This window comes from Pogona vitticeps, chromosome 2, assembly GCF_051106095.1.
Source record: "Pogona vitticeps strain Pit_001003342236 chromosome 2, PviZW2.1, whole genome shotgun sequence".
Classification (NCBI taxonomy): domain Eukaryota; kingdom Metazoa; phylum Chordata; class Lepidosauria; order Squamata; family Agamidae; genus Pogona; species Pogona vitticeps.
The window spans coordinates 185475899-185500047 of NC_135784.1; the positions used below are offsets into that span (position 1 = coordinate 185475899).

The window sequence follows — 24149 nt, forward strand, 5'->3', positions numbered from 1 at the left end:
TGATCAGATGGGCGGGATACAAATCAAATAAATAAATAAATAAAATAAAAGGCTGGACCCAGTAGTGGGATGACTCTAAAGTGTTAATGGGATCAAAGCAAGATGTATGCACAGCAGTATGTATTCAGTGAATTCAAAAGACACCTCCCTCTACACTAGCCCAGTTCTCCCCCCCCCCGTATCATCCACAGGTCTCTACTGTCTCATATCTTGAACAAAAATTTGACTTTTGAGAAAACCCAGGCTTACTATGTAAGGAGTGCTTTTCTAACCCTCACGGCCATGACTGCACATTTGAAAGTGTTTATGTAGTGTCTACAGAATTGTGCTCAGGGCTTATGAGACAAGCACACAGTGCCAGAGGGCAATGAAACTCCCCTCCCCCACAGTATAGTGATTGACCGACTCAAATAAGGACAGATATGTAGTATGTGGTCTGTTTCATACCGGTCCTTTCCTGACCTCTGGCAACTTTATTTTGACTGTTGTCTTGGTGCCTGTTTACCGTCAAACTTGGTGAGCCTTAATAAGTTAATTATGTGCCCTCACATTGTTTCAGACTTACAGTGCCCTCCCAGGGTTTTCTAGGTATAAAGAAATCAGAAGCTGCTTTCTGTCCTTCTTCTGCAAGTGCTCTGGGACTCCACAGCTTACCCAAGGGTGCACGAGGGCAGGGCAATTAAATACGATCAGCCACATGTTCTCCAGATAGCCACAGCTGGCCCTTTTCTTGTGACCCACTGTGGATATTTGAGCCGGGTCTGGGCTCTAGATCAAATCAGGTCAGGCTCCAACCCACTGAGCTATAGCCGCTTTAATGAACCTTACTGCTGTTATAAACATGCTAAGGAGCCTACTACATAGTTCACATGGCATCTTCAAAAACTTTTTAAAGATAAGCATTAATGCAAGTTTCAGACTCAGTAAAATGTTGTGGAACCTTTGAACAAATTATGCTAGAAAACTAATTACGGGTGTTGTGTGTCATCCAGTTGCTTCTGACTTATAGCAACCCTATAAATCAATGACTTCCAAAATTTCCCATTAACAACCCTGATCAGATCCTGGAAACTAATGGGCTGGGGCTTCCTTTTTTGAATCAATCCACCTCATGTTAGGTCTTCCTCCTTTACTACTATCATCCACTTTTCCTGACATTGCTGTTGTTTACAGTGAGTCTTGCCTTCTTATAAAATGCCCAGTGTAGAATAGCCTCTGTTCAATCATTTTAGCATCTAATAAGAGTTCAGGCTTGATTTGATCCCAAAACAATGTGCTTGCGGGGGGGTCCAAACTTTCTCCAATACTACATTTCAAATGAGTTGATTCCCCCCCCCGCTTTATTCATTATCCAGCATTCACATCTTTATATAGTAACTGGGGATACCTTAGTCTGAATGATCTTATTCTCCAGCAACACATCCATACTCTTAAGGACCTTTTTAAATTATGAAGGCATAGAAAATCTTCAACAATTTCAGTTTCTTCATTATCCTCACCTAGGTTATGTAACTCTTCTGTAGTCATTATTTTTGTTTTACCTTAATTAGAAAACTAGTTAAGAGAACAGATTCCTGGAAGTCGTATTCGAGGCTCATAGGGCAATCCAAGAGTAGAAATAATATATATTAAAATCAGATATTTAATACTGTTTTATTTATGCTAATCTTAATCTACAATTATTATTTTAGTCATTGCATTTTAATATCTCTGTGTGTGTGTGTGTTTGTGTGTGTATGTGTGTACACACATGTAATAAAAATGTATACAGTAGTTTGCACTAGCTGTTGAACTTATAGACTGGGAAGAGCTATACAGTATTCCCCTCTCCCCAGTAAACAATGAGTATATGTGACCAGTGGGACGCACCCTTATCCTTTTACTGCTTCTTTCTTACTCCTTCCCTCAGCTCAACAGTATTTCTTTCTTTCTTGCAAAAGAATCTAAACCTGAAAATATTCTCTTCAGGCTAAAGAAGGTAAACGTAACTTTATACAATATAAGCACATGCTGACATATTCTACTGATTTCTACAATTCGTTCTGAGCAGATAAGCAAAGTTTTTTTTTTTTTTGAGCTGAGAGATATGGATTTGGAAGAGATTTTGCAGAAGAGTAATGTTTCTGTTGTAAACACAGAGAGTCACCCATTAGTGTTCACACAGGGAGACACGCGCGCGCACGCCTCTGAACTGTTTTGCTCCAGATGGTGTTAATCCCAACTGCCAGTCACAACAATGGCATCCAGGATCCAGAGTGTCTTCCTCCAGCTCTCCCCACCCCCCACCCTGAAAACGGCACAGAAAGGTCTGTGGCTTTACCTGCTTCCCTTCCCTTCCCTTGGCACTTCATCTGGCCCAAACTGGAGCAGATGGCCCCTCACGACACAGAGGAGCCATGTCAACTCCCACCGATGTCAATGCAGACCCACCTGCCCAGCCTTGCTAGCACTATGTGAACTGAGCTACAAGATGCTCCTGATGCCTCCCCCCCCTTCCTGTAGCCCAAGGGCCCCATGGCTCAGACTGGCTCACTAGCCCCACAAGCCAGTTTTAAGAAAGGATGCAATAAAGTATGTCTTCATAACGAAGGAGATCCGGAACCATTTAATCGCCAATAGGAATCAGCACCAAATACGTGTGTGCGCCTCTGTCTGTCTGTCTGTCTGTCTCTCTGTATACACACATACCCGCTACCCTAAGCACGTAACTTAGCAACATGGGCCGTTAAAGCCGACATTCACAAACATACACAGTCACACACAGCACAAAGCTCTAACAATGCCTATGTGAATGGCAGCAAGAAGTGACAGATGAGCTGAAATGGAAAACCATTCAACACATGAAGGGAGACTCAGCAACTCCCCACCCCGAATCCCACCCCACCCCCCCACCAGGAACATCTGCCCCACAGTTCTGCCACTGCATCTCTCACCTTCTGTGTGCAAGTGTGCGTCCGTGTGTGTGTGTGTGTCTTTTTAGGCAGCAGCCATGGCTTCCTCGGCCCACAACAGTCCTCTTCTCCTCCTCCGCTTCTGTCTAACCAGTTTTAACGGTCTGCAGGACGTCGCGGGGAATCCATGCTGATCATGGCAATATCCCAATTAAAAGCTGGACCGCTGGATTAAATGTTCTTTCACGTTAGTAGCTGGAGCCTTTCCAGGGAAGGAGAGGGAAAAAGAGAAAGAGGAGAGAGGGAGCGAGGCACATATACACATGCATGCATGCATGCGCACGCTCACACACACACACACACACATACAGAAAAGGGGGGAGAGGGAGAGGGAGAGGGGAAATGGGATTTTTCAAAGGGAAACATTCATTGGGATGCTCACTGCGTCCCTTATGGGTCAGAAGGGTGAGAGACACATAATCCAGAATGCTCCACGGAAACCCACAGACCCACCTGCAAGAGAGTCTTGCAGCCTCCCTCCTCTGTAGCTGAACAGCAGCTCACTGGAGCTCTGCACACATATGTTGCCTCCTGTTTCAGTCCAAGCGTCCATCTCCCACTCCTGTGCTCCTTCCTATTTTACAGACAGTAAAACTAAGGCACCAGCTAACCAGGCATGGTAGAGACGATTAGTCAAGATCAAGCGATGAATTGACACATTTCAAGGTAGCGGATTTTTCAAACCGAAGAAAAACACCAAGGTTTAATGACTGCACACTGAGAATGCAATTCAACTATCAGATGACATTCTTGCACTCTTCGTGAATCAAATGTATATTATAAAGGACCACATTTTTCATATGCAAGATCAGATGTTTAAAGGTGATTCAAATGTGGATGTTTGCAGTCTTCCTGGCAGTTGGTTTTTCTGTATAACAACCATTCATGACCTAAAACAAGAAAAAAAATCAATACTCTCTAGAGTGGCGCATATGACAAGGGCAGGGCTGGGCACAAAACAGCCCGCTTCTGTAATCCTGACCCACCGCCCTCACTTTGATATTTTCCTTGGAGATCCTGCAAAAGAAGCTAAAATACTAGAAGTTCAGGTTTAACCCTGAGACCTGTTTGTTGTCTTCACTGCATGTTTTTCTCTGTGGATCTGTTCTTTTACAACACCCTTGCTGTAACACATTGTCTGTAACACAAGAGCTGGCCAAGATGGAAAAGCATATATGTATTTCTTTCTATGCATGTGTGGATGTTTGCACACACGAACATGCTCAAGGTAAGTGAAGGACTACTGGTAGTCATATTAGGACAATAAAAATTCGTTCATCACAAAAATATGTCTCACATTTTAAAGACTGTTGTTGTTGTTTAGTCATTTAGTCGTGTTCGACTATTCATGACCCCATGGACAGAGCACGCCAGGCCCTCCTGTCTTCCACTCCTCCTTGGGTCAAATTCATGTTGGTCACTTCGATGACACTGTCCATCCATCTCGTCCTCTGCCATCCCCTTCTCCTCTTGCCCTTACACTTTCCCAACATCAGGGTCTTTTCCAGGGAGTCTTCTCTTCTCATGAGATGGTCAAAGTGCTGGAGCCTCAGCTTCAGGATCTGTCCTTCAAGTGAGCATTCAGGGTTGTTTTCCTTAGAATTGATAGGTTTGTTCTCCTTGCAGTCCAGGAGACTCTCAGGAGTCTTCTCCAGCACCACAATTCAAAAGCATCAATTCTTCGGCGGTCAGCTTTCTTTATGGTCCAGCTCTCACTTCCATACATCACTACTGGAAAAACCATAGCTTTGACTATGCGGACTTTTGTCAACAAGGTGATGTATCTGCTTTTTAAGATGCTGTCGAGGTTCTCATCGCTTTCCTCCCAAGAAGCAGGCGTTTTTTAATTTCATGACTGCTGCCACCATCTACAATGATCATGGAGCCCAAGAAAGTAAAATCTCTCACTGCCTCCATATCTTCCCTTCTGTTTGCCAGGAGGTGATGGGACCAGTGGCCACGATCTTAGTTTTTTTGATGTTGAGCTTCAGGCCATTTTTTGCACTCTCCTCTTTCACCCTCATTAAGAGGTTCCTTAATTCCTCCTAACTTTCTGCCATCCGAGTGGTATCATCCACATATCTGAGGTTGTTGATATTTCTTCCGACAGTCTTAATTCCGGCTTGGGATTCCTCCAGTCCGGCCTTTCACATGATGTATTCTGCATATAAGTTAAATAAACAGGGAGACAATGTACAGCCTTGCCGTACTCCTTTCCCAATTTTGAACCAACCAATTTTAAAGACTGGCTAGTTCTATATCCCAGTTGTGCACCTCTCACTGCAGTGCCTCCATTCTGCTGGAAGGGGAAATACATTGCACATGTGCCAGCACAAGAGAGGATGAAGAATTATACCGGCATTCAGCCCAAGAGCATTGAAGGGAACAATCCACACTTGAAAAGTAACAGGCAGGCAGCCACTGTGCTAGGAGTGACACCCATGTGCCTTATGGAGACCAGTGCCAGCAGCCATGTGAGTAAGATTCCAGGAGCTGTCATCCAAAAAGGAATTTTTGCAAGTTCTGCTCATGACCCAGTCATTTATGCAGAGGACAACAACGTTTAGCTTGATGGAGCAACTCACATTTCACATCAAGCAGCTCTCAGGTTTAGTAAAGAAAAACCATCTGGGCTCCTTTGCTCAGATCCATTGACCTGGAGGTGGGAGGAAGGTCTACACCTGAGCCAGTGAGGAACACTCACAGTAAGGCAGAGTTCCAGATTACAGAAGCCTTGATAGCACCTTCAGCTGGACCTCCTCACAGGGCCCCGCTGCAGACGTTTGAACTCAATACACAAAGGTCTGACTTACTTTTGGGTGAAATGGGGCTTACGTGCATCCCAATGCCCCCAGCATTAATGCCATAGCACCATTGCCAGCAGCAGCAGCAAAAATCCCCACTCGTGCATCCTGGGAGCCCTGTTTTAGCACAGTCCAAGGAGCCATTGGCTCTGAGCAGCATCAGTAGTCTTCTCAAGCTCCTTGACAATCCACTTTGCAGCCTGGTCCTTGGTCTGGCTCAAGTCCTATCATAAAAGGGTAATCGTGGGATGATAAGGCCCTGCAGATGTGGTTGGAGTGCAACTTATAAAGATGTGCCTCTTTGCTCACTGCTGCTTGTCTCTTCTGATTGCTTCGCTGGCGCATCTCCATTACACTATGAGATGCACCAGTAGCATTTTCTACTAGCATGTATGAGGAAGTGTGCTGGCAAATTGGTCACGGTGTCACAACACATCTACTGTAGTAATACTTTGGTTTAGCCTAGATTCTGTCATACCTTATTGCTCTGAGCCTGGAATGGGTGAGAATAGCACCACATGTTAATACATTACTTTGCAGAACAATGTATGTCCAAGCAAAGCAAAACAAAAACAACACAAAACTAGTACTGTAGCAACATTTGTGTGCATAGTGAATGACTTTTAATTTTTCTCATTCTTTTCCTGGGACCAAACATTATTTGGAGGCCATTCTAAGAGAATCCACCCCCGCCCCAATTTTAGACGACTTTGTGTGTGGGAAGAATTATGAGAATGTGAAGAACAATAATCAAAGAAAAACAGGTGAGCAGAGAAGAAATAGGAGATAAAACACTCAACTATATTTTGAGAGTGATTAAGCCTAAGAAAGATTAGGCTTCCAAAGATAAATGGCAGATTGACAACAACTGGTCTGAGAACACAAAGATTAGACTGAAAAATTAAACAGAAGGTTGTCAGGAATGTCGCCAGCGTGTTGAAGACCACATGCCAGTGCAGTGCAGTGTAGTGGTTAAAATGTTCGGCTAGAACCTTGGAATCTTGGTTTAAATCCCCATAAAGTTCAATGGGTGATCTCAGCCTAACATATTTTACAGGGTGGTTATTTCAAAGAAAAGCAAAGAGGAGGAGGAGAACACATGTCTGCTGCCTGGTATTCGTTACAGATAGGATATAAATATATCTAATCAATAAAATGAATTCCCAGTGTGGTACGGGGGACAGTGTGACAGACTAGGACTCTGGAGAACAGGATTTGAACCCCTGCTCAGCCATGGAAACTCATTGGTAGAGTGGAACTGGTAAAGCCCCCCCTTAAATATCTCACTTACCTTGAAAGCTCTATAAGTCGGTTCTGACTCAATTGCACAGAACACACACACACAAAATTGATAAAATAAAGGATCAGGAATGCCTCAAGCCTTGCTTGTCTCCAGTTGTTTTACTCTGCATAATGGCAAAAATCCTGTTGCTTAGTGTAGTAAATTGCACTAGAATAGGCACTGAATCAATGGTGATTTGGTGAGTGACCTCCTCCTTAGGTTCCATTGATTCAAATGGGCCTATTCTAACTGTTCTAAGCAGAATACTGGATTCTGCATTGATTTTAATCTGTATTTTTCTCACCATCTTCACAACATTTCTTCTATGATTTTTCAATCTTCTTAAAACAGGCTTTCCTTAGGATTGCATTGGACCATGGAACGAGTTCAGGGGCAAGAGCCTCCTGGATGGAAGTTTTCCATTAGAGCTTTTGGGCATTGTTTAATGAGTAAAAGCACAGTGCCTGCAATTAAAATGTTTTCCTATCGATGAGCGTTTGTTCCACCCTCCTTCTTCCACTTGATGTTGAATAAGCACACTGTTTATCAGTGTTTGCAGCCACACTTATTTTTATAATCTCCTTTCTGTTTTCTTTATGAAATCTTTGTTAGGATCTGTTTCAAAAATCTTGAAGAAATCTTTTAAAATCAGCTTATCTGCTTTGTTTTCTGTTTGCTTTTAAGTGGTGGCATAAACATTAATTGAAAGCTACGTCTAGAAGCCTCAGCCATTGACATCTACTGCAAACCAGCAGTCTTTTAAAATTTCTTTTAAAATGTCTTGCAGTAATGTTTAACAAATGAGCTCCTTTGTCAGATTTTTTGAGGTGGGAATGGTGATTTAGCTCTGATAGAAAACTCCTGTCTAGGAGATTCTTGCTGCCTGTATTCTATCCTTGGTCCAAAGCACTCCTAAGAAAAGCCTTGTTGATAGTTCATTCTGTTGTGGGGATGGTTAGAAAAATAGAGATAAAATCAATACAAAACTGAGTATTTCTGTTAGAACAAAGGTTCTGTCTGGATAAGCCTTAAGAACACCCCAAATGTTTTACAGAAGTGTCACTGATCACTTCACCAAATATATATTTAATAGGCCCCTAAGACTCTTGCAGAATCATACAGTTTATTGAATGTACAAGGAGCAATTTCAAACAAACTGCGCAAACAGTTCTAGCACCTAAATAGTCTGATTACTGGGAAAACGTAACAACGGAATGCTAGTCTTAAAAGGGAGGGGGGCAGTTTATTAATAACAATTCAGAAAATGCACATTACATCCTGTTATAATAAACAAATAAAATGTGAAATCCCTAAGCAGCATCTGTGCAGAATCAGGGGATGAATCACCAAGCTCTTTCTGTCAGCATTTCCAGCCTTTTTTTTTTTTTTTTTTTTTTTTGGAAGCAACTTGGCTTTTGATGCAAACACCACTGCGAGTTAGGATGTGGTGTCAAAAGAACGATGCAGAACAGAACAGCCCTCATGAGTGCTAAATCTGGAAATGAAATTGAGGGGAGGGTGGAAGTGTGAAAAAAAATGACCGAGAAGAAGAATCCAACTAGGATTTAAGTAGAGCAGAAAATCCCTCTTTGAAGCAGAAATAATTTGTTAAAGGTTAAAAATATGTTTCAAGGATATTTAGAAGCGGTAGATTCCATCCTAGGGCTCCCCTGTGTTGGGGCAAATAAATCAACAAAGGGTTTGTTTGGATATTGTGGGGGACCCAGAAGGCCAGGAGTCTACTGGGCGGATCGCAAAGCTTTAACCCAATGAAGAGCTCCGATTCAAAGCTGCTCCATAGCCTTGTTGCTCGGGGTAGGAAAGCTTTTGTCTCCAGGGGCAGCAAAACATCCTTGTCTACATTGCTCTTCCCTGGGAACCTGGAAGGAAATGGCAGAGCTGAAGGAGCAGCACCTCCAAACATATTCCAGATTTCAACAGGGGTCTGTTGACAAAGAGATTTTAGTCAGATTCAGGAAAATATTCCATTCAAAGTTACAGTGCTCTGCCCTCACCAAAGAAAGGAGTTAGCTGAGCGAGGGAGATCAATCCAACCTCCCAAGCACACATCCAAGCATGTTGTGGTTGACACACACACACATACACAGCCTTGGCACTGTGGCGCTCATCAGAGATTCATAAAGCAAGGAGGATGGGAATGGGCCTGTTGGCTTGGTGTCCTCCAAGCACTGCCTCTCTCAACATTGATCCAAGGTGTCCTTGGAGTGTCTGGGAGTGTCCATGGAGAAGCCCTTTCTCCAGTTGCAATCAAAGAGGCCTCTGAAGGTAGTAGGGGGTAACCAATGACTCCTTAAATGGCTTGGGATCGTGTCACCCTATATGAGCCTCCTTGGTTGATTAAGATCTTCCGGGGAGGCCCTTCTCTTGCTCTTCTCGACTGCCCTCACAGGCATATTTGGTGGCGATATGAGAGAAGGTATTTTCGGTGTCGGCTCCCAAGTTGTCAAACAGCTTCCTTCAGGAGGCCAGGCTGGCTACCTCCATGTTGCCCTTCTAGTGACAGGCAAAGATCTTCCTTTTTAAACAGGCTTTTAGCAATTAAATTGGCTAATCAAGACTTATTGCGGAATGCTGTACTGCTTACTGTTTCTCTTTATTGTTATGCTATTTATTATTATATGTTTAATTGTTCCTTTAAATTTGGTTCTTTATTGTGCCTTTAGCTGCATCTGTATTAAACTCTCTGTAAGTCACCTTACAGAGCCCTTTCACGGACAGAAAGTGCAGCATACAAATTAATTCAATTCTAGTAGTGGTATCTACCATAGAAATTCACTTCAGCAGGTAAAAATACTTGTTTGGGTTTTTTTATATATAAAAAATTCACAGTCTCACACCTCCCTGTGGGGGTGGGGGGCCACACACCTAGTTTGGGAAACAGTCCCCTAAATATTATGGGTAGTGCTTCTGTTTTATTGCTGCCAGAACCTGGGTCTAGTTCTACAGCAAAGGATTCGGCATGAAGCTTACTTGCAAAGCCCGAACTTCCAAAGCAAAGTGAGAGTAACCCCCTCATGGGTACCCTACAGCCAGTGAAAAAGAATTACTTAGTTCAGATCCTGCTTTTCCAGGGTTTACGGGGGGTGTAAAACAGTGATAATGATGACAATATGCAAGGGTTAAGTTCTTTTCCCGTTGAGCAAACAGACGGGTCCTGGAACAGGGAATGCATGGCAGCTTGCGTTGTTCCACATTAATGATGCCCTAGAACAAGCTTCTTCCAAGCAGTTTGTTTTAATAAATGTCTGCGCCATCAATAATTCTGGTCCAAAGAAGGGTCCAGTTTCACTCCAAGATCTTGACTCTTGTTCCATACCTAAGAAGAGAAGTGGGAAGGTGCAGGCAGTTTGCCTTGGGCCTGGCAGGCAGAGGGAGAAGGGAGCAGGGTGGTTTTCAGTACAGCTTGGAGAAACTTCCTGATAGGAAGTAGGGGATACTCCAGTGTAGTTGAGCCCAGCCCTTCGGGGAGAGCAATGAGGGAAGGAGAAGAGGGCATGGCCTCTTGCAGGGGAAGGTTCACCTCTTTTAATCTATGACCTGGTCTCTGAGGTTCTGTGACGCTGATGCAGGGCAGAATCAGAAAGGCTGGAATCCGGCACAGCAGACCTCCGCTGCTGGCGGCTTGTCTGACCTGCAAAATGGGCCGAGAGAGATAACCTCACTGTGAGAGGGAGGAGAGAGCCTCCGTAGCTTGGTGCCTCATTTGTTTATTTCTAATGTTCCTTGAGAGTCGTTTTCCAGTCTTGGGGGGGGGGGGGAAGGAACCCTCAAGGTGACAAAATTTAGAAAAAATGCAAACAGTGCTCAGAATTACAAATCGCCGCTAATGAGCATGTTGCTGTTTTCATTCCTGGTCACATGCCAGTTGCACAACGTGGCAGCCAACCAGAAATGCAAGTGGAAACTTATTGACTGGCCACTGTGAGTTACACAAGGATACTTAGGATCCCCATAGGATTCTAGCCAGTAGCATACAAAAAATTGAAACCAATCCCCTCTGTCCCCATTCTGGTGTCCTCAGCTCAAATATCCCTGCTTCAGAGACGGGAAACATTACTTTGGATTACCGCTCCCAGAAGCTGACAGCCAACGTAATCACCGGGCACGCTGGCTGAGGGATGTGGGGGGGCTTTAATCTAAAAAGTAATGTCTCCTACCCACCCCAATTCGTCATGATCCCCATGACCACCACCTTCTGATGATCACAAAAGTGTGGCATCCTCGTGGCAATGGCCCAGGGTGGCCCACGTCCACATTCTTCATCATAGGGGTCACCAGGTCCAGTGCCAGCACTTGCCTTTCATTCTCGAAGATCCTCTCTTGTCACGCCAGCTGGTGATCGAGTTGCGCAGGGTGTTGATAGCGGACCTGTGTGGAGGGGAAGACACAGAAAGCCTCCCGTGATTTCCTCCAAAGATCACCTGACACTGAAATTAAAGAGCCGTGAGGCTGCCTATTTCCTTTCACTTTGGTAGCTAACTACACAGACTGAAACTCTTGCTCCTGGCTCCCATCTCCCCCTCCACACAAATACCACCACCTTCTGATTGAGTCTCCTTAGAATATTATCCAAGAGAGATCCTAGGAAAATGGCCACATGGGTTTCTCTTCGAGACCTCCTTCTTTTGCCTTGAAAGGAGTCCCTCCTTTCCCTTCCAGACAGGGATAACTACTGATTCATAATCAGAGTCCGGCACTCAATACAAGATACATGACACGGAAATCCCCAAAGCCTTTCCCCCATTCCTCAAGACACCTTGAGGTAACCTACTTCTCCAGGAAAAAAAAGTCTCCCCCTGGATCAACTGCTCTTACCAGATGTCATTCAGCTCTTCCGACACTGGCTTGTTATTCACAGTTTCTGGTGTATCTTCCGGGATTTTGCCTCTCAGCTGGGTCAGGAGCTAGCAGGCAAGGAAAAGGCACAAGCTAATACCATTGGGAAGCAGATGGCCAGCATTGTTGGCGTTCTTGGTGGGAAGTGCGACACTGCAGGGAGATGGGTGAATGTCTCAATTCTATCTGAATACGCAGGGCGGGACAGGCATATGGGACAAGCACTAGAAAAGCTATGCTCTCTCCTCTCTTCCCCCCTTATCATATAAACCAAGTTACAGGGCCCAACCCTCAAATATGGGTTCTTGTTTTTCTGCTCTCATCCTAGGAATGGCTGCCGTTGTCTGGGTCTCTTGAAACATGATAGATCTGGGTGAATGGATGGCTAGGCGGACAAATGGAGAGAGTAGGTGTGTGGGAACCAAAGGCCAAAAACCCTCCTGCATAGCTACTGATTCTAATTTCAAGAACTAAACCAAGTGGAGACACACAACTCACCCTGGTGCATTTCATTTGGTTCTCCTGCATTTTCTTAATGCTGACCAGGTTCCTCGTGATGCCAACCTCTTGGTCCTCTAGGATAAGAGCCCAAACATACCCAGTTAGGATTCCACCCACTCTTACATTTCAGCATCAGTCTCTTATCACCTAAGGATGGGAGGACTTTGTCTAATCCGCATTTTGAAGCTAATGGAGCTGATCTGGATTTTGGGGATGAAAATGGGTTTGGGAACCATGGAGAGATGTTCCAGGGTCATTGCAGAGGAGGTTTAGAAAGTCACAGCCATTGTTCAGCATGAGATGGGAACGTCTAGGAGGGGAGGGAAGAAATTGGGGGAGGGAATGGGTCAGATCCACCACAAATGGGGCAAAAGAAACTTGATCCTGGTAGCTACTTACTCAATTTCTGATGGATGCACCGCAGTTCACCCTGCACTGCTTCCAGCTCCTCCCAAAGAAACTTCTTACTGCCAGAGAAGGAAGAAAAGGAAGCAAGGAGGAAATTTAAGAAAGCAGCAGGAAAGTATTGCCCCAAAGCACCGCTATCTGTTAGAAACGGACGCTGCCTCCTAGCCCTTAGCTAGGAGTTGTCGAAACTGTCCGCCAAGTTCAATCTCTCCTGTCTAACACTCTGCTTGGGCTGCGAGGGCAGCCTGTGGCCAAGGGCCAGGTGCAAGCAGTGAGGAATGTTTGGTCTTCCTGATGCTTTGGACAACAACTCCCATCTTCCCTACGCATTACCCATATTGGGCCAGGTTGATGGGATCATCGGGTGGTTGGGGAATAGAAATTTCACTCCTTGCCCATGGAGACCAAGCTCATCCTGGAGTAGATTTTCTTGGGCCAGTCATGTCACTCTGCAAGCAGGGGAAATAGCTTCCACTCTGTTAAGGATTATGAAATGTCAGCTTGTGCTCCAGTTTACAGCCCCTTCCCTCTAGTCTAACACTCATTCCCTCTGCCTATTCCCTCACCTTTCAAGGACTTCTTGAGAGAGGCTCTCTACTGAGATTTCCTTCTGGATCATGGAACCATGGAGTCCTTCAACCTCTTTGGCCACTGCTTTCCAAACCTCCTGGATTCTTCTTTTCAGAATGCCATCAAATGCTTCCCCACAAGGTGAGCAGACAGCAAACTGTACCTCCTCTGGACACGAAAAGACAGATGGGTTGACTCACTGAGATGACCACTGGAGAGGATGCTCAAGAAAGCCCACAGTATTGGCCCAAAGGGACAAGGTGTTCTGCACACCCTTGATTGCACTGAGCAAGAGTGGGATTCTGTAGGCAGTCCTGAATTTAGCATGCTGCGCTTCTGAGCTTTCATTTGGAAACTGATATTTTTCGTCATTATGGGTTTGGAGATAAGCTTGAAAGGGCCTCAGCTATGCTGGAAGAAATATGCAGGGAGCTTAAAAAACTATACAAAGCTCTTGGTCTCCAACCCTCACATGAACGATATGAGCGAAAGAGAGGAATGTGGTCTTGCTAGGTGCAGGATTCCAGAATTTCTTTGAATGAGTCTGTGGATAGGAGAGAGATGGCTCATTTCTATGGCTAATACAAACTGCCCATAAGCTGAAATCCTGTTGTACAACTCTGTGTGCGTAATGATGACGACATCATAACTGGTAACAAACCATTGCTGATTAAAGATGACTTTGAGATGCACATGCCTAATACCCAAAGTGCTGACATCACGTGCACCCTGAAATCCTCAAAGGAAGCCTTTAATCAGCTGTTGCTGCTGCTGGCATCATCACCACCACTGGACACAGCAGGATTTCAGCCAACGCCTGGTTCATTAGCTAGCAGAGAAAGGGAATATAATGATACTCTGAGATCTGCTAGGATTAGCTGTCACAACAGCCCTGCTTCTTGTGTCCAACTCTCATTCCAGTTCAGAAGGACAAACCGGCAGCTTCCGTGTGAGCCAGACAGGGCTGTCACATAGCACTTTTTTGAAACCACACCTCCCAGATCTGTGCTATGCTGGGTGGGAGGAAGGTGCTGGGAGTCATAGTGCACTTTCTCCTCACCCCACTTAGCTCTGATTAAGGTGGCTCCAGGTAAATTTCCAAAGGGCCAAAGCAGCAGGATGACTCCTGCTCAGCTGAATCCTGACTCCACAAAAGCAGCAAAGGCAACGTCCATTTCAAAGCCAAGTGGCAGCTGGAGTGGCGCTTCCTCCTCGTCCTCCTGCCCCTCACCTTCCAGCTTCTTGATCCTCTCCTGCTGCTGGCGGCTCTCTTGCTCCAACAAAGTTATGGAGTGGCTGAGGGCCTGAAAAGCCTGGCAGAGAGACGTGGCAGAGATAGAGTTAATGCCCACCGCATGTCTGAGGGATATGGAGCACAAAACAGGGGGGGGCACAAACTCACCACTCCCATCTCAACTCACCTTGGTTTGAGCCTGGAGCTGAGCTCTGATGAGCTCCAGGTCACTTTTTGGCATCATCTGGGACTCTGGGATCACGGCTGCAAGACAAACACAGTCAGGCACGCCTCAGCCACGCCACATCCGTGCCTTCACTGGGGAGATACAAGAGGCGGCTCGGGGACAATTCCCTGTCATCATGAGCATATGAGGTGGGTGATCAGAGATGGGCTAGCCATGCCCTGCATGTGCAGCCCCACCCATTTTGTACAGGTGCGCCCATGTACTGTACCATCAGGTGACCCAATGTGCCGAAGCTCAATTTTGTCCATGAAGGCTGAGCCTGCAAACTACCAAAGGACAACAGCAGGGCTGGTGGGGCAGGTTGTCCTTGGTGATCCCTGCACAGCCCTCCACCTTGCCACACAAGTAAGGGCAAGTAAACATCCTTCATTTCCCTAATGAAGGAACTGAAATGCTCTTTCATCAGGATTTGACTGTGTAGCACTAGCACTAGTGGAACGGTCTACAACTCAAATAAATAAATCCATTGACTTCTTAGTATCTTGCAGGCCGCGGCAGGTCCAAGGACGACTCAAGTCCCTCCAGCACAGGTGCCCACAAAAGCCAGGCATGGGATGGCTTCCCTGTTTCCATCAGGCTGGACAGCAAGCATTTCGGGGTGCAGCTCTGAATAAATGGTAAATGTGAGGGATATCAACAGCCAAGGCTTAAATTGAGAAATGAATGGTGGTGGACTTCAGTCCTTCTCTTTTGGAGTGCAAGACGAGGAGCGCAAGCCTTTCCTTTGATCCCTGCTGTGAGATGCAGAGAGGAAGGGGATCTGAGATCCCATGGAAGCCGGACCAAGTGCTCCCGGCCGGGATGCCTTTATTCAGCACACTGCCCTTCCCCCCCCCCTGCCTCCTTCCAGGCCTTTACCACCATGGGTACACTCAGCCTTGGCACACACTGACAACCTGCTGGTTATCTCAAAGCCTGTATTATCATGGAGGAAACAACACTTACCAGCTGGCTTCATCGCCGCTATCTCCAGTGAGCTCTGCTGCATAAAGAGAAGCAGAGGAGTCCCGTTGGCGTTGCTCTGAAGGGCTAGCTCTTTCGCAAAGGCCTTGGGACACAAGCCTATAATAGTCCCTGGTGAAAATGACCAGGGTGGGGGGTGGAGTATAGGGCAGCCTGGAATCCAGTCTGAGCAGAGGATCCCCTCGGAGCCTCTGCCATCTAAAGGAGCAGAAGCTTCCTGCCATCAGATCTGATGTCTGCATGCTCAGTGTGGCCGCCTGAAAACGGGCGCAGACATAATGACATGCAAATAGGCTTGCAGTTAATTTGGGAGCTTGATGGCACAGGACTCCCCCGTGGGAAGTGGGTCAGTTGTCATCCCCTTGCCTGTGTGCCTTGCAGGAAGAGGGGGAAGCAGGGCTGTACTGGCTGGGCCAACCCCCAGCATCCATGGGACCCTCTAGCTTTCACATCTATCCGTTCAGTAGAGGGTCAGAAAAGAAAAGCTTCTACTGTATGTGCCAAAGCTCTCTTTTCCAGCATTTCCTGCTAAGTCGCACAGCTTAGAAGTGGCATCTAAACAAAGCAGCAGTCCAGAGATGTCAGGGGTGGGACTAGGAGGTGCAGCCCCAACCTCTCTTGTAAACACACCCGGAGAAGTAATAAGCAAGCAGCCCTAGACCTCTGTGTGTGCAGGACTGTATGCCAGGGAAGAGAACAGGGACAGGCTAAACCCCTCTGGAAGGCCACACATGCCCGCCTCCTGAATGAGCAGAACGCAAGCATTATTCCTCTGCCACCTCCTTGGAGCCCATCCGAGACACTTACCTCTGGGGAAGGGCTGCCTGCTCGAGCCAGGTACCAGCTGGGTGAGATGTCTCGACTCTGTTCATCTGTGACAATTGACATCATCGTTGGTGCCTGGAAAAAAAGAGAGAGACTCCCGTTTTACCAAAGCGATTGACAAATTCATTTGCCAGCAAGGAAGGAACAGACAAACCATTCCGAGGTTCCTATGGCTTCCATTCCAGGACCTTCTTGTTTGACACTTAGTTCCTGGAGTTTGTTCCTGCCAAGGAAGTGAAAAATCATCATGCCCAGGGCTGGAAAAGACTCTTGGCTAGAGGAAGCAGAGGCAACTTCTTCTCACTGCTTCGATTCACCTGCAGATCTTTACTCAGACAGACTCTCTACTGTGGAGCATGTGTCCTAGTGGCCTAGATTGCCCCCCCGACCTGTGTCAGGAAACTAGAGTCAACATTTAATTGGGGGGGGGGGGTTGAAGAGCCCCAGGGCCACATTTTAGCAGCAGGCTGGGCTACAGGCAAATCTTGGGGCCGTGGATGGAATGGGCCAGAAAGGCCTAATTCTTCACTGTTTGGGCATTCCCCCCCCCATCAGACAAAAACGCAATGACATTCTGTGCAGGTCTACTTCCCTTACTCCTTACCACTTACTGGGCTGCAAAGTACAGCTCAAGGGTACAGATCAGGTTTGCAGGCTTCTAGCCCTGATGACGGATGGGAGGGAACAGCAGAGGAAGCTTGAGGGAAAGAGGACAACGGCCCGCCGAGGCTCGGAGGCTCTCCATCCCTGGCCTACGGTTTGGCTCGCTTGTGGCATTCGACGAGAGCTTTCAATGGGGTATGGGTACAGCAGAGAGAGAGAGAGACTCTATGGGTGGCACTGGCTGGGGGAGCTACTTCATCCCACGGCCTTCTCAGTTCTTCTTGCTCTAGTCTCGAAAACCACCAAGATGTTCTCCAGCACTGGAGCTATCCACAGAACCAGGACTCAAACCAAACAAACGAAAAACACACCAAAGCCCCTTCCTCCCAAGATGCCAACAGTTTACACCTGGTTGCAAGAAAGTATAGAGAAACCACCACCACCCATTAAAACACTTCTGGATATAAGAAAAGGTACCAAAACAAATGGCATGTTTTTTTTTAATGGCTTCTGTATATAAACAAGGGGAGTCTAAGGGCATTTAATTCTTAAATGAGCATCCAGCCTCCCGTCCTGATCTGGATTTTCCTTTAGCCACAGGATAGCTTTGCTGTATTGTTATTATGAGACAAACTGCACAACAGAATGAACCCACGAGGCTGCTTCAGCTTCGCTCCCCTAGATACTTCTTTGCTCCAGATTTCCTCCCACACACACCAACCACTTTCCCCTGTGCAGTGAGGCAGGGAGAAATGGCTCTCAGGGAGAGGAGCTGCATCAGAAAAACTAGCAGGCTGGGCCAGGGTGAAGCCCCGAGGGCTGCTTCTCTGCTCTAAATCAACCTCTCCTAAATCTCGTTCTCCTTAGGGCGAGAAAAGCAGCAATCAGGGTTCAAACACATGTTAAGTTGTGACTTTTAACAACTGTGACCTGTCTTCCCGATGGTTCCTTCTGGGAGCTTAGTTTAAAAGAGCTGGGACCATTTATTATTGTCCATGAAAGCACTGCACATTTGTGGGTTGGTTTTTTTTTTATTATTATTGTATTGCTTCCATCCACTCATCTGGTTACATCTAGTTATATTCTATTGATTAAAATGCTTTGATACCTTTGCTTCTGAGAGAGCGACTTACTTCTGGACCATTCACTGGCTGCACTTATTTTCTTCATTGATTTTAAGTCTTGCTCCATTTTTAAGAATAATTTATTTCTCAATTTTGTGACCTATGTTCTTTTGTTAATTCCCATTGAATCTTTTTACTCAGACAGACTCTCTACTGTGAGGCCCTCGTTGCCTAGCCTGCCCCGGGGCCTGATTCAGGACCCTTGAGTCAAAAATCCTGTTTCTGGAAGACATAAAAGGCATGGAAGCAAAGAATTGGAGGCAGCAAGGCTGGGAAAGACCTTTGGCTCCAAAACGACCAGCTCGCTGGAAGGGACGTCACTGGAGCACTGCCAAGAATGGGAAGGCAGACCCTATGCCTTCTGATCCTACTTGTAGGCACCATGAAAGTCTCTGGCTGGAGTAGAGTTTAGAATTTCTACTTATTTTTATTATCATTGAAAAGACAGCTCCCAGAATCTCCTAGCTAGCTGATTCTGGGATTTTTCACCCCAAAGAGTAATGTTTCCAGAGTCCTTTTTATTAACTGAAAGCAAAAGTCGGCAAGCTATGGCTGTCTACTCGGCATTGCTGATCTACAGTTCCCGTCGCCCGATGATGGGTGAGGGTGAGGCTGATGGGAGTTGGAGTCTCAACCTCATTCAGGGGGATATGAGCAGGATATGAAGGCACGTCCTCTTATGAGCAGTGCTCCAAGACACACACACACCCTCCAATGAGCAGGGCCTCTCTGAGCCAGAGGTCTTTCCCAGCTTTGCCCCTTCTTACAGAAAACAATGCAAGGGCTGCTCTGTGCCCTTCTTTCCCAGTTCAGGGGGGCTTCCAGGGGAGAATATCTTGGTGGACACCACCCTCCAGACGGCATTGAAAGCTCATGCCACGTTTCCTTCGTATCCCTTCCCTCGGATAGAACACAACATTCTCCAGACCAGATTAGCGAGAGACACTCTGCCACTAAGAATTTCCTCTACGTCTCACTTTATCTTGCCTGCCTGACATTAGCCTTAAGCTTTCTGGGCAGAGGCTGCACCACCTCTTAAGAGCAGATGAAGGTCAGAAAAAGCATCCACACAATAAATGGACCAGCAACGGCTGTCCAGAGTTTGGCCTAGGGTTGGCAACAGAAGAAGCGGCTCTATCTCGACCTGGCAGCTACCTGAAGCAGGCCTGACAGTACACGCGCTGGCCAGTAGGTGGCAACCTAAGGCAGGAGTTTCCTGTACATCTGGTTCACACTGCACTAAAATTAAGGTTAATAATAATATAAAATTGTTAACGAAACACTTAGTCCCGCCTGTTATCCCAGTGCTTCCCCACTCTGTAAGCTGTGTGAAGGGTCACGTCTTCATAAGCAGGAGTGCAGAGTATGCTCTGCACAGTTTTCCTGACTAGCCAGCCTCCCTAACCAAAAGGGAGAGAAATTAAAAAAAAAAGCCTAAACATTGGAGAGAAGAAAATACAGTACATTCCTGTGAGGACGTGATCTCTAGAGATGCCCTTCTTCCTATGGCTGCAGCTCTCTTTCAGCCCCCTCCCTGTGTGAGGGTGTGAACTGAACTGCAAAGAAAGGAGGCTGCAAAGATATATTGACCCCTCCAGGGAGGTCAAGCAGAACTGAGACACCACCAAAATCCTCTGTTCAGTCTAGAGACAGAATGGGGTGGGTGGGTGAGCATATGATACTTCTTCAGTCATGAGACTGGCCCTTCTCCTCACCCTTCTCTCCAGTGGCCCTGCTGGCCAGGTTTAATGAGTAATGATCAGTCCAAGAGTATGGGGGGGGGGGGTGGAGGGCACAGTCCTTTGCTGCATAGGAGGGAGAGAAAGGGGAAGGAGGGCACAGGCCTTGCCAGAGACCAGTCAGGGAAGAAGAAGGAGGGACCTAAAGGGTGGTGGAGGCATCTGAAGGTGGGATGTAGGTCCCAAAGAGAAGGAAGGCATGCTCCAGGGCCCTGCTTGGCACCCATTGGCTTAACGCAACACCACCTCTGGGACTATTTCCTGAGACTGTAATTATTCCACAGGAATGGCAGCCACCAGGCAATTGCGTGAGGGATCACCCACGTGAAGTAACCTGCTTCAGGCAGCACCGTGTGGAGGATGTACTAGAAGATGGGCTGGTGTCTGAATAGTACAGTACAGCAAGAGTTAAAGATCAGGGGAAGGGCCATCTGGGCAGCCTGGGTCCTAGACGGTGTGCAGCCCACTCGGATCAGATATGGGGACCAGAACTTCCTTGTCATCAGGAACCCCAGAACTGGTCAAACCAGTCATGTGCACTCATCATGGTTCTCATGCAGAGCGTAGAAATGTGACTTTCTGTATATTTCCCCCCTTCCTACAAGAAGCTCAAAGTGTTAAACTGGAGGAATGTTTATTTTTCTGTTTACGTTTCCTAAGAAGCAGAGGTAATGGGCGGGCGGGGGGGGGGGCACTTAGGCAAAGAAAGCAAACCCAGTGACACTGAGCAGTCTCCAGGGTCAAGCTGACTTGTGGCTCAGCTCAGAACAAGGGCTTATCCTTCCCTTCTTACAGAAGCAGCTTACATGACATAAGGCCACACCAGAGACAGGATCAGATGAATGCTCTCCTTTACATGATCCAGGAACCCACACCACTTGCCATTGGGCCACACGGTCCTCTCTTGGGCCTTATCTGAAACTTTTGGGGGATGCAGGGTTGGGCCTTCTACAAAAACTCCACTCCATTTGGCCAAGCCCCCTTCTCCAGCAGCCTCCCCCTCAGCAGGCAAACCTGCAGCATCCCTTCCTTATTGTGAGTATGCCAATAGTTGCACAAGTTGTAGAGAAATTGAGATGATACCCTGATGTGATTTTGATTCCTTACATAAATGATGGTATCTTATGTTAGCTTTAGTTCTCATGGGAAAACACAGGCTCAGAAACGGAAATCAAAGAGCCCCCAGGTTTGAAGCCCAGGGGTAAGATCTCTGTGATATGTTAATCATGACAGGCCTAAAGTTGGGCACGCTGCTCTAGCCCTGAAGGAAAACAACTGACATCTGAATGGTTCAAAGAATACATCTGGATCTGTAACCCGGATCCGTGTCTCCTGAATTGCGCATCTTGGGAGTCTCTGAAGTATGAAGAGAAAGACGTCAGGAAAAGTTTACAAGTTCTCTTAGGAAGTGGAGAGGAGAGAGAACAACAACTCCGATTGGACAGCAACGCAGATGGAGAACAACATCCAGGAGGGAGGGAAAGACGTGAGCTGGTCCTTAGCCAGGAAAGGGCGACTTGCCCTGCCCTCTGAGGAAGTTTTTAGAAAGGCAACTCATAAGTAGCTACGCCATCATGAGACTGGGGAGTGAAAAAGAGTAGATTTCAGTCCCAATGACAGAATACCTTTCTTGTTTTGTTTGTGTGCTGTTATTTTGCTGAGTTCCCTGCTTGTTAATATTTTGACAATGACTTGAGGGTGTCTTTTTTTAATTGTTGTTGTTTTTGCATAATTTTACTCATTTTTCCAGAAGCTTGTTCTTTGGTTTTGTAACTGTTTCCCATTATTTCGCAACCATTCAACCTCTGGCTTTGCCAGGTGCAACTTCCATTTTGTTTTTTCACTTTTATTTCTTTGAATAAAGCTTTTCAAGAGACCTTCCGATCTCTGATCTGTAGACTGTTTTCAAGAGAAACTCAGGTTAACTAAACCCTGTGGCCTTGCCAAGATTTAGCCATTGACTACCTGGCATTGCCTACTTTGAGGCATGTTCATCCAAACATGTGTTTTGATTTCTTAGGAGGGAAGGGTGGCAACTTCCAAGTGGCAACCTCTTCTCTGGAGCTACAGTGGAATTAAGCTGCAGGTCCAGGATGCTTTTCAAGGACTCCCCCAGCTTGGAGGAATAAGCACTGGAAGTTCCACGGGGAAAAGGCTCAGAGAGGGGTCCCCTGACCGGAGTACTGTATTATTTGCTGCATTTATTTCCTGCCCTATCTCCGTGGATCTCACCACAGAGCTCTCCTTCTTTACACTCTGTCCTCATAAGAATCTTGTGACGAAGATCACACTGAAAGAAAGAAGGACAGAGTGAAGGGCCTTCTGGACAGTTTCACAGCCCAACAGGATCTCCAAGGGCTCAATCTCATGGGTTTCTCCCACTGGGTCTCTCCTCATGCTGCAGTGTGTGTGACCAGGGCCCCTGATAGCATATAGATACTTCGAAGGGAGATGATACCACTCTGATGGCAGAAAGTTGAGGAAGAATTAAAGAAACTGTTAATGAGGGTGAAAGAGGAGAGCGCAAAAAATGGCCTCAATTTCAACATAAAACAACAACAACTAAGATCGTGGCCACTGGTCCCATCACCTCCTGGCAAATAGAAGGGGAAGATATGGAGGCAGTCAGAGATTTTACTTTCTTGGGCTCCATGATCACTGCAGATGGTGGCAGCAGCCACGAAATTAAAAGACGTCTGCTTCTTGGGAGGAAAGCGATGACAAACCTCGACAGCATCTTAAAAAGCAGAGACATCACCTTACCGACAAAGGTCTGTATACTGGTTTTTCCAATAGCAATGTATGGAAGTGAGAGCTGGACCATAAAGAAGGCCAACTGCTGAAGAATTGATGCTTTTGAATTGTGGTGCTGGAGGAGGCTCTTGAGAGTCCCCTGGACTGCAAGGAGAACAAACCTATCCATTTTGAAGGAAATCAACCCAGAGTGCTCACTGGAAGGACAGATCCTGAAGCTGAGGCTCCAATACTTTTGCCATCTCATGAAAAGAGAAGAGTCCCTGGAAAAGACCTTGATGTTGGGCAAGTGTGAAGGCAAGAGGAGAAGGGGACGACAGAGGATGAGATGGCTGGACAGTGTCATCAAAGCGACCAACATGAATTTGACCCAACTCCGGGAGGCAGTGGAAGACAGGGGGGCCTGGCGTGCTCTGGTCCATGGGGTCACGAAGAGTACGACTGAGCAACAACAACTTCAAAGGGAATTGTTAGGGTGCTCAGATGTCTTCATTTGAAAAGTGCAGGGGTCTTTCTGAAAAGTTGCCAGGAAATGAACCTACTTTAGGAGAGGTCCTCCGTGTAAAAGGCTGCCCTCTCTGGGGTCTGATCGAAAAATAAGGAACCATAGAGTGGAAGCCCATCAGGGACGTGAAGAAGCCCACCCACAGTTAGGAGCGCCAGGACAGGATTACAGCTCACAATCTTCCTCACTCCAGGGAGAAGCACAATAATTCAGTTCAGATCCCAAAAATCATTTCTGACTCTTTCAATTCCATGTATAAATCAGCCTATCCAGGGTCGTCCAGAGGCGCGTCCCCTTTTGTCCTCCTTTTATACAGTATAAGGTTTTAAATGGTCGCCCTAAACTGGACCATCGTCGCATCTCAAGGCAGCCCGCGAAGGAAGGAAGGAAGGAAGGAAGGAAGGAAGGAAGGAAGGAAGGAAGGAAGGCTCTACACGTGCTCAGGGGTTCCTTCCATCGGAGGCATCCCTGGTTGACAGAACCGCTTTTAGCGGCTAGAAAACTAAACCGCTAATGGTGGGAAATAAGAAGCGCCTCCCTTCACGGTCCTCTCTCTCCCTGGGATCTGGATTCAGATCCCGACCTTTTCGGGAGGGAGGGAGGGAGGGGGGCGGTCTTTTTCACAGCTTGCAAGCCCTTGCTCAGCCCCTCCTCCCGGGCCTCGCTTGTACCTTAGTGGCCAACCTCCTTCCTCCCAGGGCGTCCATCCTCCGGGGGCACCACTCGCCCGCCCTCCGCGCTTTTGTCCCGCCTTGAAAAACACGACCGGCCAGCCACCGCCC

General features: G+C 46.7%; 2 protein-coding genes across 4 annotated transcripts in view; both read right to left on the reverse strand.

Moving 5' to 3' along the window:
* The window catches only part of PLPPR2 (phospholipid phosphatase related 2), a 38593-nt gene extending 32333 nt beyond the window's left edge, over positions 1-6260 (reverse strand). For all 3 annotated transcript variants that reach the window (XM_020791565.3, XM_020791564.3, XM_020791562.3), the window contains exon 1: positions 2934-6260. The gene's annotated coding sequence lies outside the window, so the exon portion shown is untranslated. The remainder of the gene's footprint in view (positions 1-2933) is intronic.
* A 1878-nt stretch (positions 6261-8138) lies between these two features.
* On the reverse strand, positions 8139-24147 carry CCDC159 (coiled-coil domain containing 159). Its single transcript, XM_020791642.3, has 12 exons — positions 24039-24147; positions 16625-16717; positions 15800-15836; positions 14795-14871; positions 14605-14686; positions 13370-13541; positions 12795-12862; positions 12393-12469; positions 11874-11962; positions 11356-11426; positions 10579-10689; positions 8139-10374 (listed from the first exon to the last, which is right to left on the reverse strand). The coding sequence occupies exons 1-11, from the start codon at positions 24072-24074 to the stop codon at positions 10589-10591; spliced, it is 903 nt and encodes a 300-aa protein (XP_020647301.3). The 5' UTR covers positions 24075-24147; the 3' UTR covers positions 8139-10374; positions 10579-10588.
* Positions 24148-24149: the final 2 nt, after the last annotated feature.